The sequence below is a fragment of the Calliphora vicina genome, chromosome 4 (assembly GCF_958450345.1).
Source record: "Calliphora vicina chromosome 4, idCalVici1.1, whole genome shotgun sequence".
NCBI classification, from domain to species: Eukaryota; Metazoa; Arthropoda; class Insecta; order Diptera; family Calliphoridae; genus Calliphora; species Calliphora vicina.
In genome coordinates this window covers 48987725-49014682 of record NC_088783.1, presented here as the reverse complement: position 1 = coordinate 49014682, position 26958 = coordinate 48987725, and the positions used below count along the sequence as shown (strand labels likewise).

Below are 26958 nucleotides of genomic sequence, written 5' to 3'. Positions count from 1 at the left end.
GTTGAAAATTTATAGCAATTTTGTAATACCTTATACAATTCCAATACTTTTTACTTTACAAAAATTGCAATTATTTATCAATAATAACACTCTGCTACAAAATGACATTTTTGTCAGAACTTGAAAAGCGACCTAATGGAAGTTATAGGCCTAGGTGAGTACATACAAAAACCGTTTTCAAAGATTTTGAAACACCCTCAAAATTTTGAGTTATTTTAAAAAAAATGTTTTGGGTAGGTCCTAGTACTTTAGTACCCCTAACGTACACATTTTTAGACCGATTTAAAAATTATAAACAATTATGGATAGGCAATAAATAATGTCTGCATAAAATGTATAGTCCAAGAAATTGTTTAAGTTATTATAAAAAGTTTAATTTTTTTTTTTATTTTTTTTTCGTAATTTTTCAAATTCAACAAAACAATTTTTTTGCACAGTGTGTTAAAGACAATTTTATGTAGACAAAATTATGAATTAAAATTTGAATAACTTTTTTTTTCATTCGATTTCATATCAAAATAGGCAATGAAAAGCGACTCAAATCAGAAAAGTTGATAAATTTAGTTTTTTTTAGATATTCTTAATAAAAACAGTACTTATAACTTACAAATGTATCAATAAATACATGTCGTTTTAAAGCGTCATCAGTTTTCTTTCCAAACACGTTAAAAAAAATAAAATCGAACGAAAACTGACTGAGTTATTGATCGTTAAGTTGGCGAACATCACTGAAAACGTTTTTTTTAGAATAACTTCTGCATTTGAGGGTGTTTCTGAAATTTTTTGACACAATTTGTAATGTACTCAGCAAGACCTATATATAACCCACGCTAGGTCGTTTTCCAAGTTTTTTTTCCATCGTAGCACCGTGTAATTAATAATTTTACGGAAAAGCAAATACTAAGAAGCGCATCATAGTTATGAACAACTGCACTTACCCCTCGATTTACACAATTTCTTTATCACGATTTTTATATTTCTCATGTTATGAATTTACCTCGATTTGTTGGCAAATATCATGTCAAGTGAACCAACTTTGGAAATCGATGTCTTCCGATCGGAATGAAATTTGCACTAAGGTTAGTTCTATTGGATAGAAATCTCTGAGCTAGAGGTTTTCAAAATTTTACATTTTGGCCAAACAGGTGTTTTTTCTCATCAATGTAACTTTTCACCTATTGTTCTTAGAAAAAAAAATAAAAAAATTTTTAAATTTTTTTCCAAAATCAGAATTTTGAGTTACAAAACATGATAGATATCCAACATAAGGTTTCTTTTTGAGCAAAAACAAAAATCAAAAAAGTCAAAAATTATGTCTTGTGTTACAAAATATTTATTTTGATAGATAAATATCAATAGCCCTTCAAGGAAAATATCCAAACTTTTGTTTGAGCTAAAAAAAATTTAAAAAAGGGTACATTTTAAAAAAAAGTGAAAAACAATTTTTGATTTCGGAAAAAAAAAATTTTTAAATATTTTTTTCGAAAAGTTTAAGAAAGCTATCTAAAATATTTGGGACACATTTTGCTAAGAACAGTAGGTAATAAGTTACATGGATAAGAAAAAATACCTGCTTGGCCAAAGTGTCAAATTTTGACCCCCTCTAACTCAAAAAGTTTTTGACCGATCGAATTTGATTTGCACGATTTTTTCAAGAACGTATCTATTGTGTAAATCAAGTAAAATTTGGAACCAATAACACACCTATAGGTTGTAAAATTTTACTTTTTTGACCTCGCAACTTTTAATCTCCGATTTTGCCAAATTTTATAATTTTGTAATATACTTCTAAATTAAAAATATTTCGAGTAAGATCCAACATTAATTAAGTAATTCACAAAATTTTCATTTCCACATATCAAAAAAAAATTAACGTCAAACAGTGAAATAATTCAAAACGTCTATATTACCTTAGTGGGTAAAACCTAAACCTGCCAAAAACCTAAGTGATGAGATTATTTTAATACAAAAAAAAAACAAACTTTATGTTTTGCCTCTCAATGATTCTTTTCAATGCACAATGCAGCCTAAGGTCAATGTCATGATTATTTTATTTGTAAGTCTACGTTATCTGTATTGATCCCTACAATAAAATATAGATTATTAATATTTTATGCTATGGTTTGTGACACATTTGTATTCGACCATGCCGAATTTTATAAAAAAAAAAATTTGGTAAAAAATGAAATTAAAAAACAATTTTAGATAAAATCATGTAAGAGAGCTATAGTCGGCTGTGCCGAATCTTATATATTCTTTACCAAGTTATACTTCAAAATATAAATTTTAAATATTTTTAGGTAAACAAAATAATTTTTTTTTCCAAAGTAGTTTATTTTTTTAAATTTTAATTTTTTTTTTTTTAAATTTTAATTTTTTTTTTTTTTGGTGAAAAAAAATTCTGGTGAAAAAATATTTTTTTAGATTTTGACCAATCGCAGGTCCAACTTACTATGGTCTTACATATGTCGTTGCAAAGGTCTTTGAAATATCTATCATTAGATATCCATATTGTCTATATTAATGACTTAGTAACCCAGATATTGGTCAAAAATAGGTCAGCCATTTGTGGACCGATTTTGCTGATTTTAAAAAGCATGTCTGACAGAATTATTGAAGATTTGATTTCAACAGACAGACGGACATGGCTTAGTCGACTCCTCTATCTATATGGATCCATAATATATATATTTTATAGGGTCTGAAAATTATATTGTGGAAATTACAAACGTAGTGACAAACTTATTATACCCTTCTCATGAATATGAAGGGTATAAGAAGTTGGCCAAGCCACACCATACAAAAGCCTACATATTTTATGCGTTTATTTTAAAATTTCAGTAATTTATTTTTGTGAATGATTTTCGGAAGAGGCCCTTATATGGGAGGTATGACTGATTATGGACCGATGCCTGTATGAAAGTTATTTTATGCAACATTTTTAAGAAATTTATGCAAGTTGCAATTTTGAAGATATTTTGATAAAATTTGGAACATAGAATTTTTTCGATTGTAACTGGCTGAACTAGGTCCATTATTTCACATAGCCCCAATACAAATGTCCTCCCGAAATTAGTCATAAATGTTTTAATTACATAGGTATCTACACAAATTTCGCTGCAAATAAGTTCTACATATAATTTTAAGTTTAGTCATAGCTTCCATGTAATGCCCACTTCCGAAAATAAATTATTGAAATTCTATAAGAAAATATTTTTTGCTCATTTACTTAGTGTAGGGTATTATATGGTCGGGCTTACTTTCTTTCTTACTTGTTTATTTACTGCATCCCTGGTTATAATAGTGTTTTTTAGAGATTAAGTTTTTATTACTCTAAATAAGTGGCAGAACTTTAGTTAGTAATAAAACCAGCTTGTAAGCAAAACATTTGTAAGTTCTAAAATATAATTTAACGCCATTTAAATTCTCCTACAATTTATTTTCAAATGGATTTTTTGCAATTCACTTCCCCCTTTAAAAAATCCAGCTTATCGATTAATTAAAACAAAACAAAAAAATCTATATAGAGAAACCAAATTTTTTGTAGGAAAACACATCATATTGGCATAATTAAACATACAGTGAGGAACTAATTTACACAAAATTAAGCTGATAAGAAAGCGAGATGTTTTTTTTTCTGTTTTGCAAACCAATATTTTGTAAATCTATAAAATTTTTAATTTGAATATAGCAAAGGCCTTCTGCTAAGCAAAACAATTAGCAGTCGTTAATAAGCCTCACAATAAAGAAGTTGTTTGCAATTTAATTTAAAAAAAAAATAATTAAAACAAAAATAATTTTAGAAAAATTCCAAATAAATATGAAATTTATACAAGTGTTTTTGGAAATACTAATCCTACTGCAGTTATGGCCCAGTGAGGGAGCCAGCACTTACAACAGTCGCCAGACAAATCGCAAACAAAAGAAAATTATTGAGGGCTCTATGGATTTAAAGGTGAATCCATGTGATGATTTCTATCAATATGCCTGTGGCAGTTGGGATGAGGTGTTTTTGGAGGCGGGCGTGAAATACTATGAACCCATTACCATGTTGGACTATAATGTCAATAAGGAAATGTCGGGTGTTTTTAAACGCTTCAACACTCACAACAAACCTAAATTTATACAAGAGGCTTATAAGTATTATAAATCTTGTGAGGGTTTAAGTAAATATGAAGCCGTTAAGTACTTGGTGTGGCTGAAAGCCAATGATCAATTCAAATGGCCTACATTATGGACACCGCCTAAGAAAAATGCTCAATTCAATTGGGTTGAAACGTTGGCTAAAATGCGTACCTACGGCTTAAATGATGTCTTCATACAGCAAATTTTTATGTCCGAAATAAATGATGTGAAATCATTCGTTATAGATTTAGATAAACCAGTAACGGATGGTGGTTTTAAACCCATGTCCAAAGCTAATTTAGATGTTCTAATGAATTCCGTACCAGCTCCAATGTCTACTGATGATTTGGATAATTTATGGCAAGAAATTGAGGAGTTTGAGCAAAAACTGAAACAGCTAGATGACATTGCAGATGTTGAAGTTGAGAATGAACAGGAGTATATAACGGAGCGTTTGATTTATGCCAAGGATTTACCTTTCGATTGGCTCAAGGATTATGTGAAAATCATACTCAATAAAACGGAATTAAATCCCCAAATGAAATTTTACATACAAAATACACCCTACATGCAGGCTTTGGATGAGCTATTAAAACAATATAGTCAACGTTTTATATGTAAGTACTTGGAAGTAAGATTCTTGTGGCATCTGCATCAGGATGGTCCCGCCAATTTCGTGGCTGAAGATTGTTTGGCCAGTACTAGAAGTTTAATGCCCACTGCCATGCACTGGCTGTATGAGCAGCATCATCCCGAGCTGGCTCAGGAATATACAGCCATCTATGAAATGTTTAATAATGTGCGCAAACATTTCAACAATACGGTCATCAAAAATAATCATGGTTTTAATGCCACTGTCATAAAGTATCTGCAAGATAAAATAAATAACATGAAGCTGAGACTAAACAATATACCGCGCACCAATACTATAGCCACGCTAGAGAAATTCTATCAGCCATTGAATTTAGATGCAGAGAAATTTTATGAAAATCATTTGAAAGTGCTACGTTTTAACTTTCATATACGCCGCGCTCTCTTAAGTAGCAAAACAACCATTTTAGATTTTACCTACTTGGAAAATGGTGAAACTGGCTCCAGCTCATCTCCGTTTTTTGTGCAGAATGCTAATCATGTGTTTGTTCCTTTAACCCTGCTGCAGCCGCCCATCTATAGTCCCGATCTGGATGACATCTATAGGTATAGTTCTTTGGGCTTCCTGCTGGCCCATGAAATGTTCCATGGCTTTGATGACAGTGGTTTATTAACTGATGCCAATGGTAGCATGAGCTTAATGCAATTCGAAGAGAATCCTTTATTCAATGCCAGTTTCAATTGTCTGCTGGAACTTAATCCCATAGTTATAAGTGAGAAAATTGCCGATGTCAGTGGCTTACGTTATGCCTATCAGGCATTTTTTGATGCCAATCCTGATGCCTTAAATAAAACACGTCGTATTTATGGCGCTGAAATATCCCTAAGTAAAGTTTTCTTTTTGAATTTTGCTCAGTTCTTTTGTGGCGATAATACGCCCGAAGAATTTTCTTCAATGTCCGATCATGGCTCTGATCGTGAGCGAGTTACCGATGCTCTCACACATTTTCCTGAATTTGCAAAGGCATTTGGCTGTGGCAGACATCATCGGCTATACCCTCATGATGCCTGTCATTTGTGGCGGTAATTTGAAGCTGTACAAAAAGTGCTATTAGCAGAATTTAAAAAAAAATAATAAATTTGTTTAATTTATTGCTTTGTTTGTCGTGATCTTAAATATATAAACTGTTTACCTCATTGTTGTAAATAATAAATGTAATGTAAATGTATGTAGTTAATTAGAATCTCTTATCAGTTATAGACTTTAATAAAAAAAATAATTTACGTATGTTAATTCTTTAGTGAAAAACTTTGATAGTTTTTAACATGAAACATGATTGTTTTTTGCTTTGTAATACTAAGCGACTCGAAAGGTATTATTATGCTACTTATTTAGCAAGTTTTGTGTTTTAATTTATGAATATGATATAATCCAAAGTACATATTTCAATGGCCCCTATTTCGAACATTTTCGATTTTCAAAAGGTTTCAAATTGTTCTTAAATCCAAACCCTCAAAATTTGAGATAAATCGAATAACTATTAGAGGTTGCATATTTTATTTGAAGTTTCGAGTTTCCAAAAAAATTGCAACAATTTGAAAAATAAACTAAAAAACTGAAATTAACTTTAAGAATGATTGCCAGTTTTTTTAAACTGTGCAGTCGTTTCAGAAATTGACAAAAAATAAAAATTACTTACAATTCATTGATCGATAAGTGATATGTCAAGTGACTAGTACCTTTAAAGCAATTGATACACAGCATTTACTTGCTGCTGTAAAATGCAATAATTCATTGAATATTTTTCTTTTCATTAAATAAAGTGCAATTTTATTTAATTTAGCAATCAATCACTAAGTACTTTTTTTTCATTTATCATATAATAAAAACTTGACAGAAACATAATGGAATATGTCTGTCAATTTATTTCCATTTACTATCAATGTTTTACACGTTTTCATGATATCTATAAGACACAATATGAGTCCTTTCATAAATTAACGAGACATTTACATAAATGCTGAAGTCATTGAGACAAGTTGACAATAAATGAAATAAGTCAATAATAGTTATTTTTCAGGCAACACATGAAAGAGTTGGAAAGTAGGCATATACATATATTGGTTCACATAAATAACAACTATGAAGAAATACAATTATAATAACATTGAGTCTGGCAATTTATATTGAAACTGATTTTTTATACATATTAGTTGAATGTGTCTACTGCAATTGATTACAGATTTTTGCAAATTCTCATATTTACCCAAATTAAGCTACGTGTGGCAAAAAACGTTTCAATTCTTAAAGATAAACAGAGCTTTAAAAGATTTATCATTTTTTTAGATGGTAAAACATGACAATTTTTCTGGTGTGCATTTTTATATTGTTGTGAAATCAAATATCATGCAGATTTTTAATAAATTAGTATTATAATATCAGCTTTCTCTACACAGCTTCTACATAATTCAGACTGTAAGTAATAGTTATTAAAAATTGTGGCACGTAAATATCAGAATTATAAACATATCAAAATAGTGGTTTAAAAATTCAATCTTATCATTTATTTAGTTGAATTTATACATTCAAATGTCTGTTTTGACTATTCATAATGACAGGCAAAGAGTTTAATATTGTTACGAAATTGTACTTGAATTCATTTTAAGGGCTGATTTAAAAGTAGCATAATGCTTTTAAATAACAGTGCTGTAATAGCAAACTGTAACATATCTGTGGGCATTATTAAATAAAAGCTTCCAGTTGACCATTGATCGTAAGTTGGCAACGCTGTTTGAATTCGAATATTCAACATTGCAGAAAGTACACCACAGATGGCGTATGTATTAGTAAGATCTAGAATATTCAAACTTTGACAGTTAAAGAGCAATCTAGAGTGCAGATGGCAGTGTTAAAAATAGTGGCAGAGGTTGCGGTCGTTAGTGAGTTTATCAGAGACGCTTTTCGAATAAACATCAACAGAGTGCCTTAAAGTGTGTTGTGTTTTTCAAGTAAATTCGTGTACATTATAAATTGTGTCTGTATTTCTGAGAATTTATAAACGTGTATAAAAAACATTGATGCATTGAACACATTGAAGACAGCAGGCTACACGACTACATGAACACAAATTCTGCTGGCTGGAGTTGTAGTCGTGTGGCAGCTACTGAATTATTTTAAAGACGACAGCTACAAAGTAAACAGCTGATTTATAATTCAGTGGTGCCACTTTAATAAAAAATAACCGTACAAAATTCCAAAGTAATTAAGATTTAAACAATTATTTTGAGTAAACATATATATATGGTTATAATTAATTATGTACCTGTTATTAATTTACATCAATATGGTTATATAAAACTTCTCTTAATTAAGTAAAAAAAATATATTTTTTTTAAGCACTCATTTGATTTACATTTTTTATTATTTTTTATTATAGCAACACTATTTCTGCTTTGTAGTTGACAGAAATAGAAATTTGTTTAATTCGGCTACAGCGGCAAAAGCAATCGTGTGGTCGTGTAGCTGTGCTGTCGGCAACAGAATCGTCTTCATATAAACGTTTAATTCTGTGGTTGTTGTACATTTTGAATAAATAAAGAGTTGTTACAATTTTTAAACTACTAAACGGCTTTTATTTGCAATCAAAAGTATCCGGTTTATTTAAAGGAAATAAACTAACGTTTTGAAAAGGTTAAAACGTAACAATATAATGAAATAAATAAACTAGTGTGGCCCTTTCGATTTTCGGTGCTGCCAGAGTCTAATTATTCTCCGCCAACTAAAAACAAAATTTTGAACAAAATTTTAATTTCGAGTTATAGTTTAAAGTAGCAATATTATCGAAAAATTAATTAATTTCCAAAATATTTTCACATCAATGAATCTGTTTTATTCCAGCAAATCCATTTATTATCACTGCATGAAGTTTAACCGAAATTATCACTGAATGCACAGAGGGTGTGACAGCACCCACATAAAGTAAATAGTTATTTTCAAATATCTGGAGAACTATAATTGTGAAAGTTTTCAAGCATTGTCCGAAGAGCGGGCGTGGCACAACCCATACAATGTAAATTGTTTACTTATTATATCTGAAGAACTATAATTGCACAATTATTTATACTTTGAACACAGTAATTTCTTATCACTATAAGGAGTTTGGCCGAAAATGGGTGGAATTGTATTAGTGGGCGTTGCACCTATCATACAAAGTAAATAGTTATTTTTGAATATCTGGGGTACTATAATTTTAGAAAGTCTTCAAACTTCATATGAATCAATTACTTATCACTGCATGAAGTTCAACGAAAAATGGGAGGGATCGAAACTGGGGGTGAGTCAGCTCCCATACATTGTAAATAGTTTTTTCTAAATATTTTGAGAATTTTTCAAACTTTGTCCTAATATCTCTCTTATGATTTTATTATTATTATTTTCGAATATTTGAAGAACAATTATTGTGAAAGTCTCTAAGATTAATACCACTGTACTAAGTTTAGCAAACATTGGGCGAGAGTTAAGGAGTTTGACTTAAAATAAACATTTACGAAAAACACAAAAAACTAGTTTTAACTTTAACCCAACTCCAGAAATATCTTATAAAATATGTAACTCTAACATCTTTCACAAATTTTGTTCAAATTAGATGACGGCGAAATATGTTTGCCCTTGGAAGTATAAAAGCCACCCTAATATACTATCATATCTGAACACATCCCCACATAAAGACAGACATACACACATTTATAATATTGGTAACGTCAATTAGTGAGTTGAATTGTTACGGTTGAATACAGGTACACCAAATGCTTCCAACTAACACAGCAAATTGATTGCACTTGTTAAATGAGCGTTAGAGAATAAATAATATTTATTATATAACAACTGTAGCAGAGTACAGCAAATGTTGCAGTAGTTGCTGTACTCTGTTAATGTACCCTAATGAATGAATATGTACACTTACGTTCATACAAATGACACTAGTTATACTAATACATAGACGTGTAGTTAAGCGGGATAATTGGAGATTAAAGAGCCTTCCGAAAAGTCATTTCTGAACAGACCTTGAGTACTTGTTCATATTTTTGTATATAAAGGGTCTTTCACTGAGCGTTTCTATCATTAAATTTAACTAAAATAAAGTGTGTGTAAGATATCTTCGAAGTTTTTTTTATCCATTTGAAAGATCTATCGATGCCATTATGAATAGAATATAACATCGTGCAAATGTCCGCCGCGGCTTTGCTGGGTGGCACGCATCCGACATGTCCAATTTTCCGTGACTCTGGCACATAAATCAGGCTCAAATTGACCGATGGTATAGGTTATGTAGGCTTTGAGGGCCGTTGTGGTTTGTATCTTATTTCCATAGACCTGCGATTTAAGAAAAAGTTTAGGGGGGTCTAATGAGGCACGACCTGTATGGCACGTAGCGCCGTCATTTTAAAACCACATATCGTTGATGTTCATAACTTGCATTTGTGTTGGTAATCACCAATCTATAGCGCTCATCGTTAATGGTGATGGCCTGGCCAACGCCGTTCATAGGGAATATGGACCGATGATGCCGCCATTACAATCCACAGCAAACAGTGACTTTTTCGGGATGAATTGGATGTTTTTCGATCTCTTGGGGGTTGATAATGTCCCAAATCGACAATTTTGTTTGTTGATCTACCCATTCATCCAGAGATGGGCCTCAGCGCTGAAGTCGACATTTTGACAAAGAAAGAAAAGAGCAGACCATCCATTTTAATAAAACAATTTTATCAATTACAGGTATTTTTGAATGCTATAAAAGTCCATGGTGATTTTAACAAATTGAGTAGTAGACAGCCAATTCCACAAATGTAGATTCAACAATATGGCCGCTATAAAGTTCGGAAGTCCCGAATGGAATACCTTTTATTTATAGCAAGTGTCACATAAAAATATATTAAATATCTGAGAGATTAAGATTGGGGCTTCTGAAGCCAAGCAGACTCAAACATTTTGTTTAATCTACAAATAACTGTATTAAGGCCTGTGAACGAAAAGCCTGGATATTATTTACGCCTAAGAGAAAGCCCATTTCAAGTAATTGTGTAGTGTTGGCTTACACTTGTATGTGTAATTTTTATCATTCATGTCCTTTTTACATTTGTTTAAACATTATACAGTTATATGCGTGAACAAGTGTAAATGTTATGACTGTGAGTGAGTGCGTGTATGTAATTATAATTTGTTAGTAATCGGGCAATTTGTGCTACCAATGCCATACTAGTGTTAATATTAGTTCCATAGCAATTTACTTAATTTAAAGTAGAAATATAAAGTACTCACTCACAAACCGAGCGTATACTACAAGCTAAATAAATGGGATTGCTGAAAATTTAGTTTAATGAAACCTGTTAGTAAGAGTTGACCTTTTTACTAGGCAACATTTATCAAATAACTAATACTGTAATGCATCTGTGGAGTTTAGGAAAATTTATAGTGGCATTCAATCATGTTCGAGTATTCCTGATAGTCGTATCTGAAGAAGACAATTACAATCATGCGATTAGAGTATATATTGTAAACTTAGATATGAGCAGGTATAAGATATAAGTAATTGTTAGCCACAATGAAAGAGTAGCAAACCCGGTTAATAGTAAAACTATGAAAGGATATTTTTTAATTTGTTTAACTTATATAAAGTGTAAAAATAAGAACCAACAAGTAAGAAAGTATGGTCGGGCTTGACCGACCATACTTTCTTACTTATAATACCCTACACTAAGTAAATGAGTAAAATTATTTTTCTTTTAAAATTTAAATAATTTATTTTCGTGAATGAATTTCGGAAGAGTGCTATGATGGGAGCTATGACTTATTATGGACCGATCGACATGAAATATGGTAGTGTTATTTATGTCTATATAAAAGTTATTTGTGTCGAATTTTACTCTTAAAGATATTTTCGGAAGTGGGCATTATATGGGAGCTATGACCAATTATGTACCGATCACAATGAAATTAGATCGTGTGATTCGTGTCTATATTAAAGTTATTTATGTTGAATTTTATGTTTATACGAACATCTTTAGGATATTTATGCACGTTTAATTGATTTTCGGAAACGGGTCTATATGGGAGCTATGACTAATTATGGACCGAGCATAATACAATTTGGTGACATGAATTTCGTATATATAAAATTTATTTGGAGCAAAATTTGTGTAGATACTTATATAAATTAAATATTTTTGACTGCTCAAGTCCAATTTCTGGAGGACATTTGTATGGGGGCTAGGTGAAATAATGGACCGATTGTTGCCAGTTTCAATAGGCTCCGTCCTTAGGTCGAAATAATTATATGTATCGAGATTTCTTCAAAATTGCTACCTGTACTCTGTGCACAAAGTTTACATTGACTGCCAGCCAGCCGACCAGCCAGTGATTCTAAGTCGATCGGTGCAGATACACCCAGAGCCCTCATATTGTTAGTCAGGCACACTATCGACTGGTCGATCGCTCAATCAATCATGATTTTTGTTATTTTGTGCAATGTTTGAAGACACCTTGTGGATGGGTTCGATTCGGTAAACTGGCAGAAAGTGACAAGAAATTTAATATAACAGTAATAGCTTGAAAAAACATATCTAGATTGGCCGTTCTGCAGCTAGACACACATCTTCGTAGTGAGTTTGAGTTTCTTGACGTGTTTCCACAAAACGGACGACTCTAAACATGCATTAACACCTGTATCTAATGCCACCAACATACTGTGGTTCCAAATCAAAATCTAGGTGGACAAAATTATGAAAATCGGTATTTTCAGAATTTGGAAAAACTAAGTTTATTCGGAAGCTGACAATCTGCTCTCCTCCAATACAAATGGCTTTTTCAATTGGACATTTCGTTTTCTCGACAAAAGCGCCAGAAGTGCAATAAATTTTGAATCATATTTTCGTTAATTTTTTTTAATATTTTACTGCTTTACAAAATTAGATATATATCAATGGTTTTACCATATAGAAATTCATACTTCAAAACATAGATAAACATTGATATAGGCTTTTATTAAATGTATATCTTATATTTATGGGCCTCTCCATTTTCCTGTTATAGTCCTTTAAACTTGGTTCTCAAATATACTGATATGTTTTTTCTAAGAAATATAGCTTGCCAAAAAAAAAAGACCGTCGAAGCCCGTCCAATGACTATATACATCATTTAAAGAAACTTCTGGGGAATGTCTTTGTAAAAACTTGTAGCCGCCAGCACCCGTCGAAATACTTTTTTTTAATTTTTACGGAATGGAATTTTTAGAAATATTTCTTTATTTATTATTGATTTGTTGACTTGAAATATAGTAAATACAGATCTTTTTAAAAATTTAGTTTCAGAAAGACATGAAAACGTATTTTTTTTTATTAATGTTTTTTATATGTATATCTAGACCCTACTGTAACTTGAAAAAAAGTTTATATTGATCTTTTAAAGATTTTTTTTGGAATCGAAGATACCAATTCTATATAAAAAGATGGCCAAATAATTTTGTCCACCTAGATTTTGATTTGGAACCACAGTGCAACACCTGTTTTTTATCTTATAAATTGAAAATGATTCAACTGTTTTCTGTTTTCTATTTGCTAAAATTTTTATATGAATTTATATGAAAAAACGTACTTATTAACAATTTTCTTTTTAACTCCTGAACTAATCGAGTCTTCATCATAATATTTTTGCACGAATATAGTAGAGAGTTTAGGTGTCCTCATTCCATGTTCTTTCTGAAATTTTAACATTGCGATCTTTGATATTTTTTACATTGAAATATATACTCCGAATATTGACCTTTATTTTTTGGAAGTAAACTGTATTATTCACACCATTTTAACCCATTTCGCTCCGCTGTTCGATTTTTCGAACGGTAAAAATTAAATTTTTCCAAAAAAATTTTGTATGTGAAAAAGGTGGAATTTCTGAAAAATTTGTATATGAATGTTAAGTCTCATCCTTTAGCTAATAAAAAACCTTATCCCGACGTGACCATCCCCTCCCTCTAGTTGCTAGGGGGAAATTTCTGCAATTATATTAAATTAAAAAATGTGTCTAAAAATATAAATTTTTTAAATTAATTTTTAAAAATAGTAATAAAAAGAAAATTAAAATAATAAACACGAGGAATTATTGCCAACATACACTGAATCAATTAAGTCTCCGTACAGACATACTCATTATATAAACTAGATATTTATGGTCACTTTTCAATACATATTTAAACCTTTTATTAATTCATTTTATAAAAAATCGTTCATCATTTTCATTAAAAACATACAAATTTACATAAATTCAATAATTGTACGAAAAGTATCACCAAAAAAGTCTCCGTACAGTTAACCATTTTAAGGCAAGGAATCCCAATATTAATTTTAATTGAATTTAATATGTGGTAGGTCCTCCTTTCTGAGCAATTGCAGCATTATTGGCTGTGTATGGAATGGACCAGCTTTGTTGTTGTCATAGAATCTATTTTATACCACTCTTCCATTATAACGGCTTTTAGCTGAGCTTTTCTCCTTATATTGTGCTGCCGAACCTTTCTTTCCAAGTGATCCCATAGATGCTCAATCGGGTTGAGATCAGGTGACAGAGCTGTTCGATTTAAGTGTTTAAGAACATTATAAATAAGATATTCCTTTACTAATCTAGAGGTGTGATTAGGATCGTTGTCTTATTAGAAGCAATACAAACGTCCCAAGCGTAATTTTCCAGAACTTTGTTTTAAGTTTACTTTTAATATATTAAAGTATGCATATTTATCCATAGTGTTTTCAACAAAAATAAGATTAAACATGCGTTAATTTTTGGATTACCTTCTACAAATCGTACAATTCTTCTCTCTAAGTGGTGGTCTATTTTTCTTGGATGGTCAGTTCTTTGTTTATTTGCCATTGTTCCGGTTTTTTTTGAACTGTTGAATAACGTACTGAATGGAAGAGCGTGGTATTTTTACAATATCCTTGATTTCGGTTAGATTTTTTCCTTCATTTTCCAAGTTAATAATAATTTTCTTTCTATCCATTAAAATTTGCTTATTTTTGGATTCCCTGACAACAAAAAAGCTGGTCCATTCCATGCACAGCCATTAAAATGAAGCAATTGCTTAGAAAGGAGGACCTACCACATATTAAATGTAGTTTAATATTGGGATTCCTAGCCTTAAAACGGTTAACTGTATGAAGACTTTTTTGGTGATACTTTTCGTACAATTATTGAATTTATGTAAATTTTTATGTTTTTAAGGAAAACGTTTGTATTTTTTTTATATTGATTTCTAGTTTATAAGATTTTTTATAAAATGAATTAAAAAAAGTTTTAAATATGTATTGAAAAGTGACCATAAATTGCTAGTTTATATTATGAGTATGTCTGTACGGAGACTTAATTGATTCAGTGTATGTAACTGTTTCATGAACCATAAAAACCATGATTTACGTGCAAATTCTGGACATAACATGTGTGTAAACTTAACTGTTCGAAATTTTGAACTGGCTTTTCTGACCATATATTACCCTAAAAAAGTTTTTTTTTTTAAATAAATAAAAATTTTATCTCGGAGCTAAATGGGTTAAGGATAATTAATACCTTTGCCTTTAAAATGGAATCAAAAAATGGACTTTGAGTAGTTTCAATGTTATGGACAATTATGTGTATATAATTTTAGACAATTTTAACAAATTTTTCAATTTTTAAATCGCGATATGAGGAAACCTTTGGAACCATGTGGTAAATTTCAATAAAATCGAAGATGTCAAATCTGAAAATAGCAGCTTTTTATCCGTTTTGATATGGTTTCTCGCTTAAGTGTAAATAAAATAAATAAAAAAGCCTTCAATATCTTTGCTCTTTTAGAATGTTGAAAAAAGTTCAGAACTTGAAATCAACTTTTTTAGTAGGACAGAAGTCGAACAATTCAATTACGATATCCTTTGTCAAAATTTAGAAAAATTTACCAAACAATAAATCAACTTATATATAGTTTTGACCACACCATAGTGAGGAGGGTATAATGAGTTTATGCTTGTGGATGTTAGTAGTCTAACATCCACCTAAGAATAAATTTCTGATAAATTAGAAAAATCGATTGTTCAAAAATTGGTAAATTGAATGATTCCAAATATTTTTCAACTAGAGAAACCTATTCTCCATGCATTGTGAATATGCTGGTCGTTTGTTGTTTAATACTTAAAAGTATTTATCTGGACCATAATATATTGTACGCCGATGTAGTTTACCCATCTGTCTGCCAAATTAAACGCTTTTTTATTCCAGCATATTTGTTTGGTATTGAAAATCAGTAATAAAGCTTTAACATTTTTAGTTTGTTTTGTGTAGTTTTAGTTTTAAGGTGGAGGGCATTTTAATTTGTCATGTTTATATAATAGCTAGATACGTGTATACACGAATTCATTTAATTGTTTTGTAACTTTTGTTTTCAATAAAATACAAATGAACCAAACAATAAGTTACATAAAATTAATTATAACAATATAATTGTTATTCAGAAGTTTTAATAACATGAACGCACTTGATTATTAAGTATGTAAAAGGCCTTGTCAAGGCTTCGGTAAATGGCGGCACTTAGAATAATTACAATTAAAATCGTATAATAAAGAAATATCATTGACAAAAATTTAAACAAAATTATTTTCTTTTAACAAATTTGACTCATGAAGTAATAAGATACATGGGAGTGCATTCTCTAGGTCTCATCGCTTAGGTCTTATCAGGTTTTAATTGGTTTTAAACGTTGGCCTTTGATTTTTTTCTAAAAGTTGTTTTGTTTCGGTTGCACCAATTTTGTGCAGTGAATATTTTGCAGAAAATTCAATCCAGTTAAGTGCTTTCCTCTAGGCCCTATCTTGCCTTAAACATACAGATGGGAGATCTTGTTATAAAAGTCTTGTAACTGAAAAATAGGGCCTTTTGATAGGCATATTTTAATTAATATTTTCCTGCTATTTATATCCATTCTACATTCATTTCTATTATCCTTTAACACACAATGAAAAATAAAGCTTTTTATTAAAATTCAATTTACTGCCCACATTGTTTTACTGACACTCATTTTATAATAGTTTTGTGCATTTCTACCACGAATAACATGTCAACTTGTTTTGTTTGTTCCTTTGTTACAATTTTATTGCAAAATATAAATTTTATTGTATTTTTTTATTAAAAATTTTTACAATCTGAATTCATGTTTTAGTTTTTTGTTTAACTTGTTGAATTTTTATGTCATTTATTAAACATGTGTATGTTTTAGCAAAAAGGTGGAAATATTAAATGTGTCATAGTTTTTATGTTTAATAAAGAAATGTTATACGTTGTGGGTAGAATTTACATCTAAAAAAGTTACATATTTTTTTATTATATTTATATAAAAGAAAAGTTTCAAAAAGGTTTGGTCAGATATAATCTAAGTAAGCACTAGCTTGGAATATGTCTGACTAAAAATCTATTTTGGTTCCAAAATATCCGAGCAAAACTTATTTTTTCAAAACGGTCTTTCATTAACCCATTAACGCCGAATGGGTAGAAAAATATCCAAAAATAGAGCAATTTTAGAAAAATTCTAGAAAATTCTAGGAGAGCGATATCAAAAATCTTTTTTCCGGAATAGATAAAATAAGAACCGAACTACTTAAAATAATTTTGTCGGTAATATTAGGTTATTTCTTGGTGTGGAACTAGTGGGCCAAAGTTGAGCAATTTGACAAAATCACAAAATTCGAAAATAAACGGCTCTAAAAAACGGGGGGAATGGAAGTCCCCCATGCCCTCCCTGTGTCTAGTAGTCTTAGATGTCCTCTATGAGCAAACAAAATAACCAAGTAATTAGATCTCTCTCTTACTCTTTTTCCTTTTTTAATTGAACAATTTTCGACTTTGGGGTGAGGGGGAATTCCTATTACCCCCCTCTGGATCTGCGCCAGTGGCTAGGTATTGATAAATCTACAACGTAATCATCAAAACATCGAATAAAATGCGTTAAGGGCTTCCTTTTTCTAAGTAGCTAATTAAAAAAAGCATACATTTTAGAACCCATATATGCCTAAGTGGGTAGAAAAATACCCATACCCTGCAAGCTCAGGTATGGCAGATAAAACAAATTAAAACTATTCACGGCAATACAAATGCCTTAAGTACTGTCTGTATAAAATTTCATCAAAATCACACGACGGATTCTGGGGTCAGGCATTAATGGGTTATATCTTTCAAATACTTTTGCTATTATTCCAACAGGTGGCGTATGAGTAATAATTAAATATCACTCATACTTATTTCAATAACTTTAGTTAATATGTTTCACTGCTTATTGTTTCAATTTCCTTACCAACTTAAATTCTTATTTTCTTAAATCAATATTATTCAGTTTTAAAATTAAATTTTTTTGTTTAAATTTTCTACAAACAATCAACAAACTCAATATGAATTTTTAATCTATTAAATCCTCATTCAACATTCAATTGTCATTGATGTTGATCTTTACTTTTTTTTTCTTAACTTTTTTTTTTAAAGCACAACTTTTCAGACAGTATTAAATATTCTTTTTTTATTGTTGTTACTTTTATTCGCTTACTTTTTCTACTTAAAAATAAAAAAGTATAGAAAATAAATAATAAAAAAACCCTCATTGATGAGCATAAACGAAGTATCTTTAAATAAAATATACATTTGATTGATAGATTAATGATTTTTCTAAAGAAAATCTATTTAAGGTGCAAAAGAAACCCAAAATAAAATTTTAAATAAGTTTTGTATAAAAACCAGGTTGTTGAATTTATCAATTTCATGTAGTTTTTTTTCACTTTGATAAGGGTGTATGGAAATCTTGTCATTTTGTTAGCAATATTTGAAAAATAAAAAGGATTTTTAAAAGATATTTAACAACTGAAAATGAGGTTAACTTTTGTTTCGACAAGTTTGTTAATGGTTATGCTAAAATTGATTATATTCGACAGCTGATATTTTTATGTAAATTAGAATGATTTATATACCATATAAAATGGAGTTTTCACACCACTTTAAAATTAAGTTTCGTTTACTATAAAATACTATTTTGAAAACCTTTATTTAGCAGCAACAACAAAAGTTGATTATTTTCGGAAAAATCAAATACATTAGGAGGTATTGACGCGCCTCACTCATTTTGGTAGTTTCTTAATGTTTCCGGGTTGACTTAACTCTTCCAAGCCCCATAAATTTCAATATATACCAATTTGAAACTCTATCTTAAACAACCTACATCTATTTAACCCCCACAAACATTAATATGATGTTTAGCATTTTCCTGTTTCACGTCAATCATACGCCTTGTTAAACTTAGTATTAAATTTCTCTTGAACAACAAGAAAATATAATACGACGTCAAAGTTACCTAGAAAATCACAGCGAAACCGTCATGATTTATTTCTATAGAAAACAAAATAAGAAAACATGTAAATAAATCAAACCTTGAAAGAAAAATCATAGAAACAAAAAGATAGGAAGTAAGAGTGTTATGCATGGTAGAAAATTTAAGTTAAAATTTGTTTATGTCCAATTTCATTACTGTCCAAAAAATTGAGACTTTTTAATTAAGAAAGATTAGCAACCCTATAATTCTGAAATGACATGTTGAGTAAATCATTTTGGTAGAATAAACTTATAGTCCAGCTGATCTGAGTTTTTTTTACAGTGGGTCAAATTTCTAATTTTTTGATCAAATGGAGCATTATTCTAAATGAAAAAAGTTATAAGTTAATGTCTGACAGAACTCTTATTGTCAGAGTTATATTGTGGAATTTTATGGGTATCATTTTTGTGGAAGATCATAACCCTCTATCTCCTCTTTCTAGGGGTAATTTTTTTTCGAGAAAATCAAAAAAACCCCTTTTCCAAAGGGACATTTAAGGATTATAATATTCTACAAACATTTTTCCCGGAAAATTTCAGGGGGGGAGGGAGTTGGTTTCACCAAAGTGTTAAATAATAAGCAAAATTAAACGCCACCTTGGGTTTAATTTTTTTTTCAAAAATCGCCAAAAATCCATTTGTGCTCCGAATGAGCTGGAATTTAAAATATAAATAATCCTTACGTTTGTAGTCATCTCTTTTAGTTCAAGAGATATTTCGGTTTATTTATTTATACCCTACACCACCATAGGCGGGAGGGTATTATGCGTTTGTGCAGATGTTTGTAACGCCCAAAAATATTAGTCTAACACCCACCTTAAAGTATACCGATCGACATAGAATCTGAGTCGATTAAACGATGTCCGTCCGTCAGTCTGGTCGGCTGGCTGGCTGTCCATGTAAACCTTGTGCGCAGAGTATGTGTCGCAATTTTGAAGATATTTCGATGAAATTTGGTACATATTATTTTTTCGACTCAAGGACCAAGCCTATTGAAACTGGCTGAAATCGGTCCATTATTTCACCTAGCCCCCATACAAATGTCCTCCAGAAATTGGACTTTATCGGTCATAAATTTTTAATTTATATATGTATCTCTACAAGTTCCGCTCCAAATAAGTTTCATATACACAAAATTCATGTCACCAAATTTTGTTACGATCGGACCATAATTAGTCATAGCTCCCATATAGACCCGCTTCCGAAAATCACTTTAACGTGCATAAATCGCTTAAAAATGTTGGCATATACACAAAATTCAACATAAATAACTTTCATATAGACATAAATCACACGACCTAATTTTATGGTGATCGGTCCATAATTGTTCATAGCTCCCATATAAGGCCCACTTCCGAAAATCACACACGAATATAAATTATTGATATTTTAAAAGAAAAATATTTTTACTCATTTACTTGGTGTAGGGTATTATATAGTCGGGCTTGACCGACCATACTTTCTTACTTGTTTTTTATTTTGCTTGATTTTTTTTGGGTTTTTTTGTTATGGCGGGTCTACAAATGGTATTTTTTTTAAAATATCAACTAAATTTGAGATAAAATTGCCATAAAAATTTACACAACTTTCTAAAAGTTATTTCGTCCCCATAAAAAGTTACACGCATTTATATTTAGAAACATGAAAAAATGCCCATATTTATTACGTTTTCTTCCAAAAACGAATATATGAAAAAACCTTAAAATTTTTGTTTTTTGTATATCTTCTCAAGGACTATATATATTTTAAATTTCAGCTCATTCGGATCATAAATGGATTTTTGGCGATTTTTTTTTAAAATGTCAAACCCAAGGAGGCATATAATTTTGCTAATTAAGCATAAACAGTTTTATTTTCCGGCAAACATATTCGTAGAATATTTTAATCCTTACATGTCCTTTTTGGAAGGAATTTTTTGGATGTTCTCTAAAAAAGGTTAAAATTTATCCCTAAATTTAGGAGCTTCCACACAAATAATCCCCATAAAATTCCACAATATAACTGTGACAATAAGCATTCTCTCAGACATTAACTTATAACAGTTTTTTTTTCATTTAGTATATGATTCCGTCATTCAAAAAATTAAAACTTTGGCCCATTGCTGGACTATAAGATTATTCTACCAAAATGATTTAGGGTAGAAGGGATCTTACGCCACTTTTTTTGAGGCGTTCTCAAATTAAAACCACAATATATATTCTCAATTATTTTATTGTTTCGGATACTTAGATATGTTGGCTTTAATTTTGATCATTTCAATATTGTCTATCTCATCTTAATATACATATTTTTTTAATATTTCTAGACTGACCAAAAACGGCGATACCACCCCACCCATGGGGTAAATACGCCATAGGGATGGGGCAGATTTGTCATTTGTAAAATAAGAAGATTTTTTTATATATATTTTATCAACATTTTGCTCTAAATCACAGGGATTCCTTGTATCTTGCGAATGTGCGCCAGGGGGAGTTTTGAGGTTTAATATAATTTTTTTTCATACTTCAAATTAAATGACCGAAAAAATTATTGTCACTTATTCTTCACTACTATTGACATTCTATCACCAACCAATATATTTTTTGCATCACAAAAACTAAAGAAGTTAGCACAAAAAAAATGATAATTAATCGATAAAAGAATACATGACTTGATAATGTAACAAAATCGATTACTCGGTGGCCCTATGGCATATGATCCCCCTTCTACCCTACTCAACTCAACATGCCCTTTCAGAATTATAAAGTCGCTATTCTGTTAAAAAAATGCTGTTGGATATTTATGAATGATCAAGTCATTTTAAGAGGGAGTATTGCATGGGGACGATGTGTTGTCTGATTTTCGCCATACTGTAGGATATAATTTCAGAGTACTTAGAACAATTTTGTGAAAAGTTTTATCAGGATTGCCGCATAATCAACACATTTATGACTGCTCGAACAGTATTCCGGGGTGACATTTTTATGGGAGCTAGGTGAAATCATGGATCGGTATCGCCCATTTTCATTACAAAACAAAACTTATCAAGAGAGTGTATTTGAATTTCAGCCACCTAGCTCCTTTCGATGTACATACCTAGATCGTGTGAGAATCCTATTAGGACCCAGAACATATATACTTTTGAGGGTATGCAATGAACGGAATGCTTAAATATAGCAACATATTTTTTGTTGGTGGGTATTAAAATAAAACAATATAACACCTGTTTGGCTAAACTTTGACAATTGTTTGACAAACACATCAAAAAAACAAAGTGAGACAAAGACATCTAAAAAAATTAAACAGACATTTTTTGACATAACTATTTATTAACCTTGAATGACATTTTTCTATCTATGGATGATAATACTTGCCATCATGGTCCAGATAAATATTTACTACAACAAGTAAGAATGTAATACCCTACACTAAGTAAAAGAGCAAAAACATTTTTCTTTTAAAATTTCAATAATTTATATTTTTGAGTTATTTTCGGAAGTGGGCCTTATATGGGGGCTAAAACCAATTATGGACCGATCACCATGAAATTATTATGTGTGATTTACGTCTATATTCAAGTTAAATATGTTGAATTTTGTGTGTATACCAACATTTTTAAGCGATTTATGCACGTTAAAGTGATTTTCGGAAGCGGGTCTATATGGGAGCTATGACTAATTATGTACCGATCATACCAAAATTTGGTGACATGAATTTTGTATATATAAAACTTATTTGGGGCGCAATTTGTGGAGATACATTTATAAATTAAACATTTATGACCGATAAAGTCCAATTTCGAAACGACATTTGTATGGGGGCTATGTGAAATTATGGACCGATTTCAGCCAGTTTCAGTAGCCTTGGTCCTTGGGTCGAAAACATAATATGTACCAAATTTGTTCGAAATATTTTCAAAATTGCGACCTGTACTCTTCGCACAAGGTTTACATGGACAGCCAGCCAGCCAACCCAACGGACATCATTCAATCGACTCAGAAAGTGATTCTAAGTCGATCAGTATACTTTAAGGTGGGTGTTAGACTAATATTTTTGGGCGTTACAAACATCTGCACAAACGCATAACACCCTCCCCACTATGTTGGTGTAGGATATAATAAACAAATCGTAAAAGACCTAAAAACTTATAGTTTACATAAGGAATGAATGGAAATCTTTACTTAATTAAAAAAAAAATTACCTGAATTTTATGGCTATAGTTAATTACAATATACCAAAACCTGATTATTTACGTCGGCAACTTTATATGTATTACAGACAATACATCATTACATTGTTACACCAATACAAAAATATCATTAAATTAAAATTACAAATGTCTTTCATTACATCATTTCAAAGTCATATACATGAATATATATGTCTATGATTTGTAACTCTTATTTTCAAATTAATCGTCCTGCTGAGCTTTTCATGTAAAAAATTTAATATCCTGAATTCTAAAATGAAATAGACAAGAATTGTTGTTACTCTTGCAATATTATTTCTTAATAAAAAGTTTATAGGAAATAACAAAATAACCTTTTAGAGCACAGGTATATGTGGAATTTTTTCGTTTTTAGTATCTATTGCAAAGCAGATGTAATGGAAACGCAATTTTTGATTATTTTTTCCATTAAATAAAAATAAACAAATATTTAATGAATTTTTTTGAAGCAGGCATGAGTCTATGTCGTAGACAGTTATATTGTGTTATGTATGTTAAAGCCAAAACAAAAAATGTGAAAATAATACTGAATGTTTTAGGTAATAAGTTAATTTGGATACATAACGAGCTCACATGCGGTTTATTTTGCAGGCGTCTCGAAATTTTGTTATGAAATTATCACAATTTATTTGCAGCAATCAAAAGCATATTTTAACCAATCAATAATAAGACAAAACAATTCTTGCATTCTGAATGAAATTTTTTTTATAAATTATGGCAGTGGTAATTGAGGGATAGTGAGTAACATCTCGTGCTTTTTTCTAGATTTAGTACTCAGGAAAATTTGGTTATGATTATATAGGATGTAGTAACTGTTACTGGAGATTCAGTTAGAACTTTCGATTGAAGTCCAGTACTTTCAGAACTTTCGATTCCTCAATATTTGCACCAACATAAATATAATATGAAATCGATCGAACCCCATTAAATGTTCCTGTTTCATCACATCATACGTGGTTTACCTTATTGTTCTAAACTCTGATATACTTAGTCTAGACAACCGTGAAAAATCAGAATAATGACATAAATATATAGGTAGGTAGATGATTAGAAATAAAAATCGGGACATATTTTCTAGATATTTGCATTAAGGTCATATATGGGCAATTCCATATCATCGTACGTGACATTTGCACGCCTACAAATTGGAATAGATTTTGCAAAAATAAGAGTATCTGAAAAATAATTTGGTCTTTATGTTCCATTCAGTGGGTACTTATTATTTTAAAATAATAAAAAGTTCTTTCGAAATATTGTTGTCCAAAATATTGAGCGAAATAAGGGTATATCGCACGTGACATAAAACGGAACTCATTTTGAGGTACATATGCGAAAATATTCGAATCGTGAGATATGTTAAATTTTCTATTTATAATCAGTCATATTTAAATAAAAACAAGTAAGAAAGTATGGTCGGTCAAGCCCGACCATATAATACCCTACACCAAGTAAATGAGTAAAAATATTTTTCTTTTAAAACATCAATAATTTATATTTTTGAGTGATTTTCGGAAGTGGGCCTTATATGGGAGCTATGACCAATTATGGACAGATCACCATAAAATTAGGTCGTGTGATTTATGTCTATATTAAAGTTAACTATGTTGAATTTTGTGTGTATACCAACATTTTTAAGCGATTTATGCAGGTTAAAGTGATTTTCGGAAGCGGGTCTATATGGGAGCTATGACTAATTATGGACCGATCGTAACAAAATTTGGTGACATGAATTTTGTATATATAAAACTTATTTGGAGCAAAATTTGTGTAGATACATAGATAAATTAAACATTTATGACCGATAAAGTCCAATTTCGAGGGGACATTTGTATGGGGGCTAGGTGAAATAATGGACCGATTTCAGCCAGTTTCAATAGGCTTGGTCCTTGGGCCGAAAAAGTAATATGTACCAAATTTGATCGAAATATCTTCAAAATTGCGACCTGTACTCTGCGCACAAGGTTTACATGGACAGCCAGCCAGCCAGCCAGCCAGCCAACCAGACGGACGGACGGACGGACGGACGGACGGACATCGTTTAATCGACTCAGAAAGTGATTCTAAGTCGATCGGTATACTTTAAGGTGGGTGTTAGACTAATATTTTTGGGCGTTACAAACATCTGCACAAACGCATAATACCCTCCCCACTATGGTGGTGTAGGGTATAAAAATCTTTCGCATAGTTGGGGGTAGTGCACTAAATGTTGATTAAAATCAGCATTGCACTATCACTCACTAATATTGCAAAACATTTAGTTTGCACTATTTTTTGTCAGCTTTAGTGATAATGCTTATTTCTTAACTAGCACTAAAAAAAATAGTGATAGTGATAATTTTTTAACTATCACTAAACGAAGATTTAGTGCAAAAATCTGCACTACAATTAATTAGTGCAAAATTTTAACCTGCAATCAAAAAAAGGCTGCATTAAACATACTATCACTAAATTTTCAAAAATGAGTAGTCATGAAATTGTTGAATCCAAATTCGAAAAATAAAAATTTTAAATATTTTTTGTTATTTTTAATGAAATATTAGTCTTAAGTTTTAAATTAGTGTCCAGGAATAAACTTAAACCATTTTGAACTTAAAAATTTAGTGCACAATTTGAAGTTCCACTCAAATTAGTGCATACAAAAAAGTTGCAATAAACTGATGATTGCATTTTTTTAAATCAACTAATTTAATTTTGAGTGCAAAATTTTTTAACTCACTATCACTAATGTTTAGTGAGGCTGCTAATTTTCAACTCATCACCAAATATGAACAAAATGATTGCACTAATTTTGCACTATCACTAAGTATTAGTGCAAACTGCAAAATTAGTGCACTACCCCCATCTATGGATTCTCGGAAGTGGGCCTTATATGGGGGCTATGACCAATTATGGACCGATCACCATGAAATTAGGTCGTGTGATTTATGTCTATATGTAAGTTTACTATGTTGAATTTTGTGAGTATACCAACATTTTTAAGCGATTTATGCACGTTAAAGTGATTTTCGGAAGCGGGTCTATATGGGAGCTATGACTACTTATGGACCGATCGTAACAAAATTTGGTGACATGAATTTTGTGTATATAAAACTTATTTGGAGCGAAATTTGTGGAGATACATATATAAATTAAAGATTTATGACCGATAAAGTCCAATTTCGGGAGGACATTTATATGGGGCCTAGGTGAAATAACGGACCGATTTCAGCCAGTTTCAATAGACTTGGTCCTTGAGCCGAAAAAATAATATGTACCAAATTTGATCGAAATATTTTCAAAATTGCGACCTGTACTCTGCGCACAAGGTTTACATGGACAGCCAGCCAGCCAGCCGACCAGACGGACGGACGGACATCGTTTAATCGACTCAGAAAGTGATTCTAAGTCGATCGGTATACTTTAAGGAGGGTGTTAGACTAATATTTTTGGGCGTTACAAACATCTGCACAAACGCATTATACCCTCCCCACTATGGTGGTGTAGGGTATAACTATTATTTTTGCAAATAAAATGTTGTAATATGATCTAAATATTTTCACATAGTAACATTTTATTATTTTCCTCTATTCAAATCATCTTGAAAAAAAGTTTCAAGGGTTTTTGTGTT

At 30.7% G+C, this 26958-nt stretch overlaps 1 protein-coding gene across 1 annotated transcript; it reads left to right on the top strand.

Annotated features, from left to right (window-relative positions):
* Window positions 1-3784: 3784 nt before the first annotated feature.
* On the top strand, window positions 3785-5879 carry LOC135958109 (membrane metallo-endopeptidase-like 1). Its single transcript, XM_065508973.1, has one exon. It carries the CDS (start codon window positions 3821-3823, stop codon window positions 5801-5803), a length of 1983 nt encoding a protein of 660 aa, XP_065365045.1. The 5' UTR covers window positions 3785-3820; the 3' UTR covers window positions 5804-5879.
* Window positions 5880-26958: the final 21079 nt, after the last annotated feature.

Coding starts and splice junctions, on each gene's coding strand:
- LOC135958109 (XM_065508973.1), top strand. CDS start 3,821: ATGAAATTTATACAAGTGTTTTTGGAAATACTAATCCTACTGCAGTTA.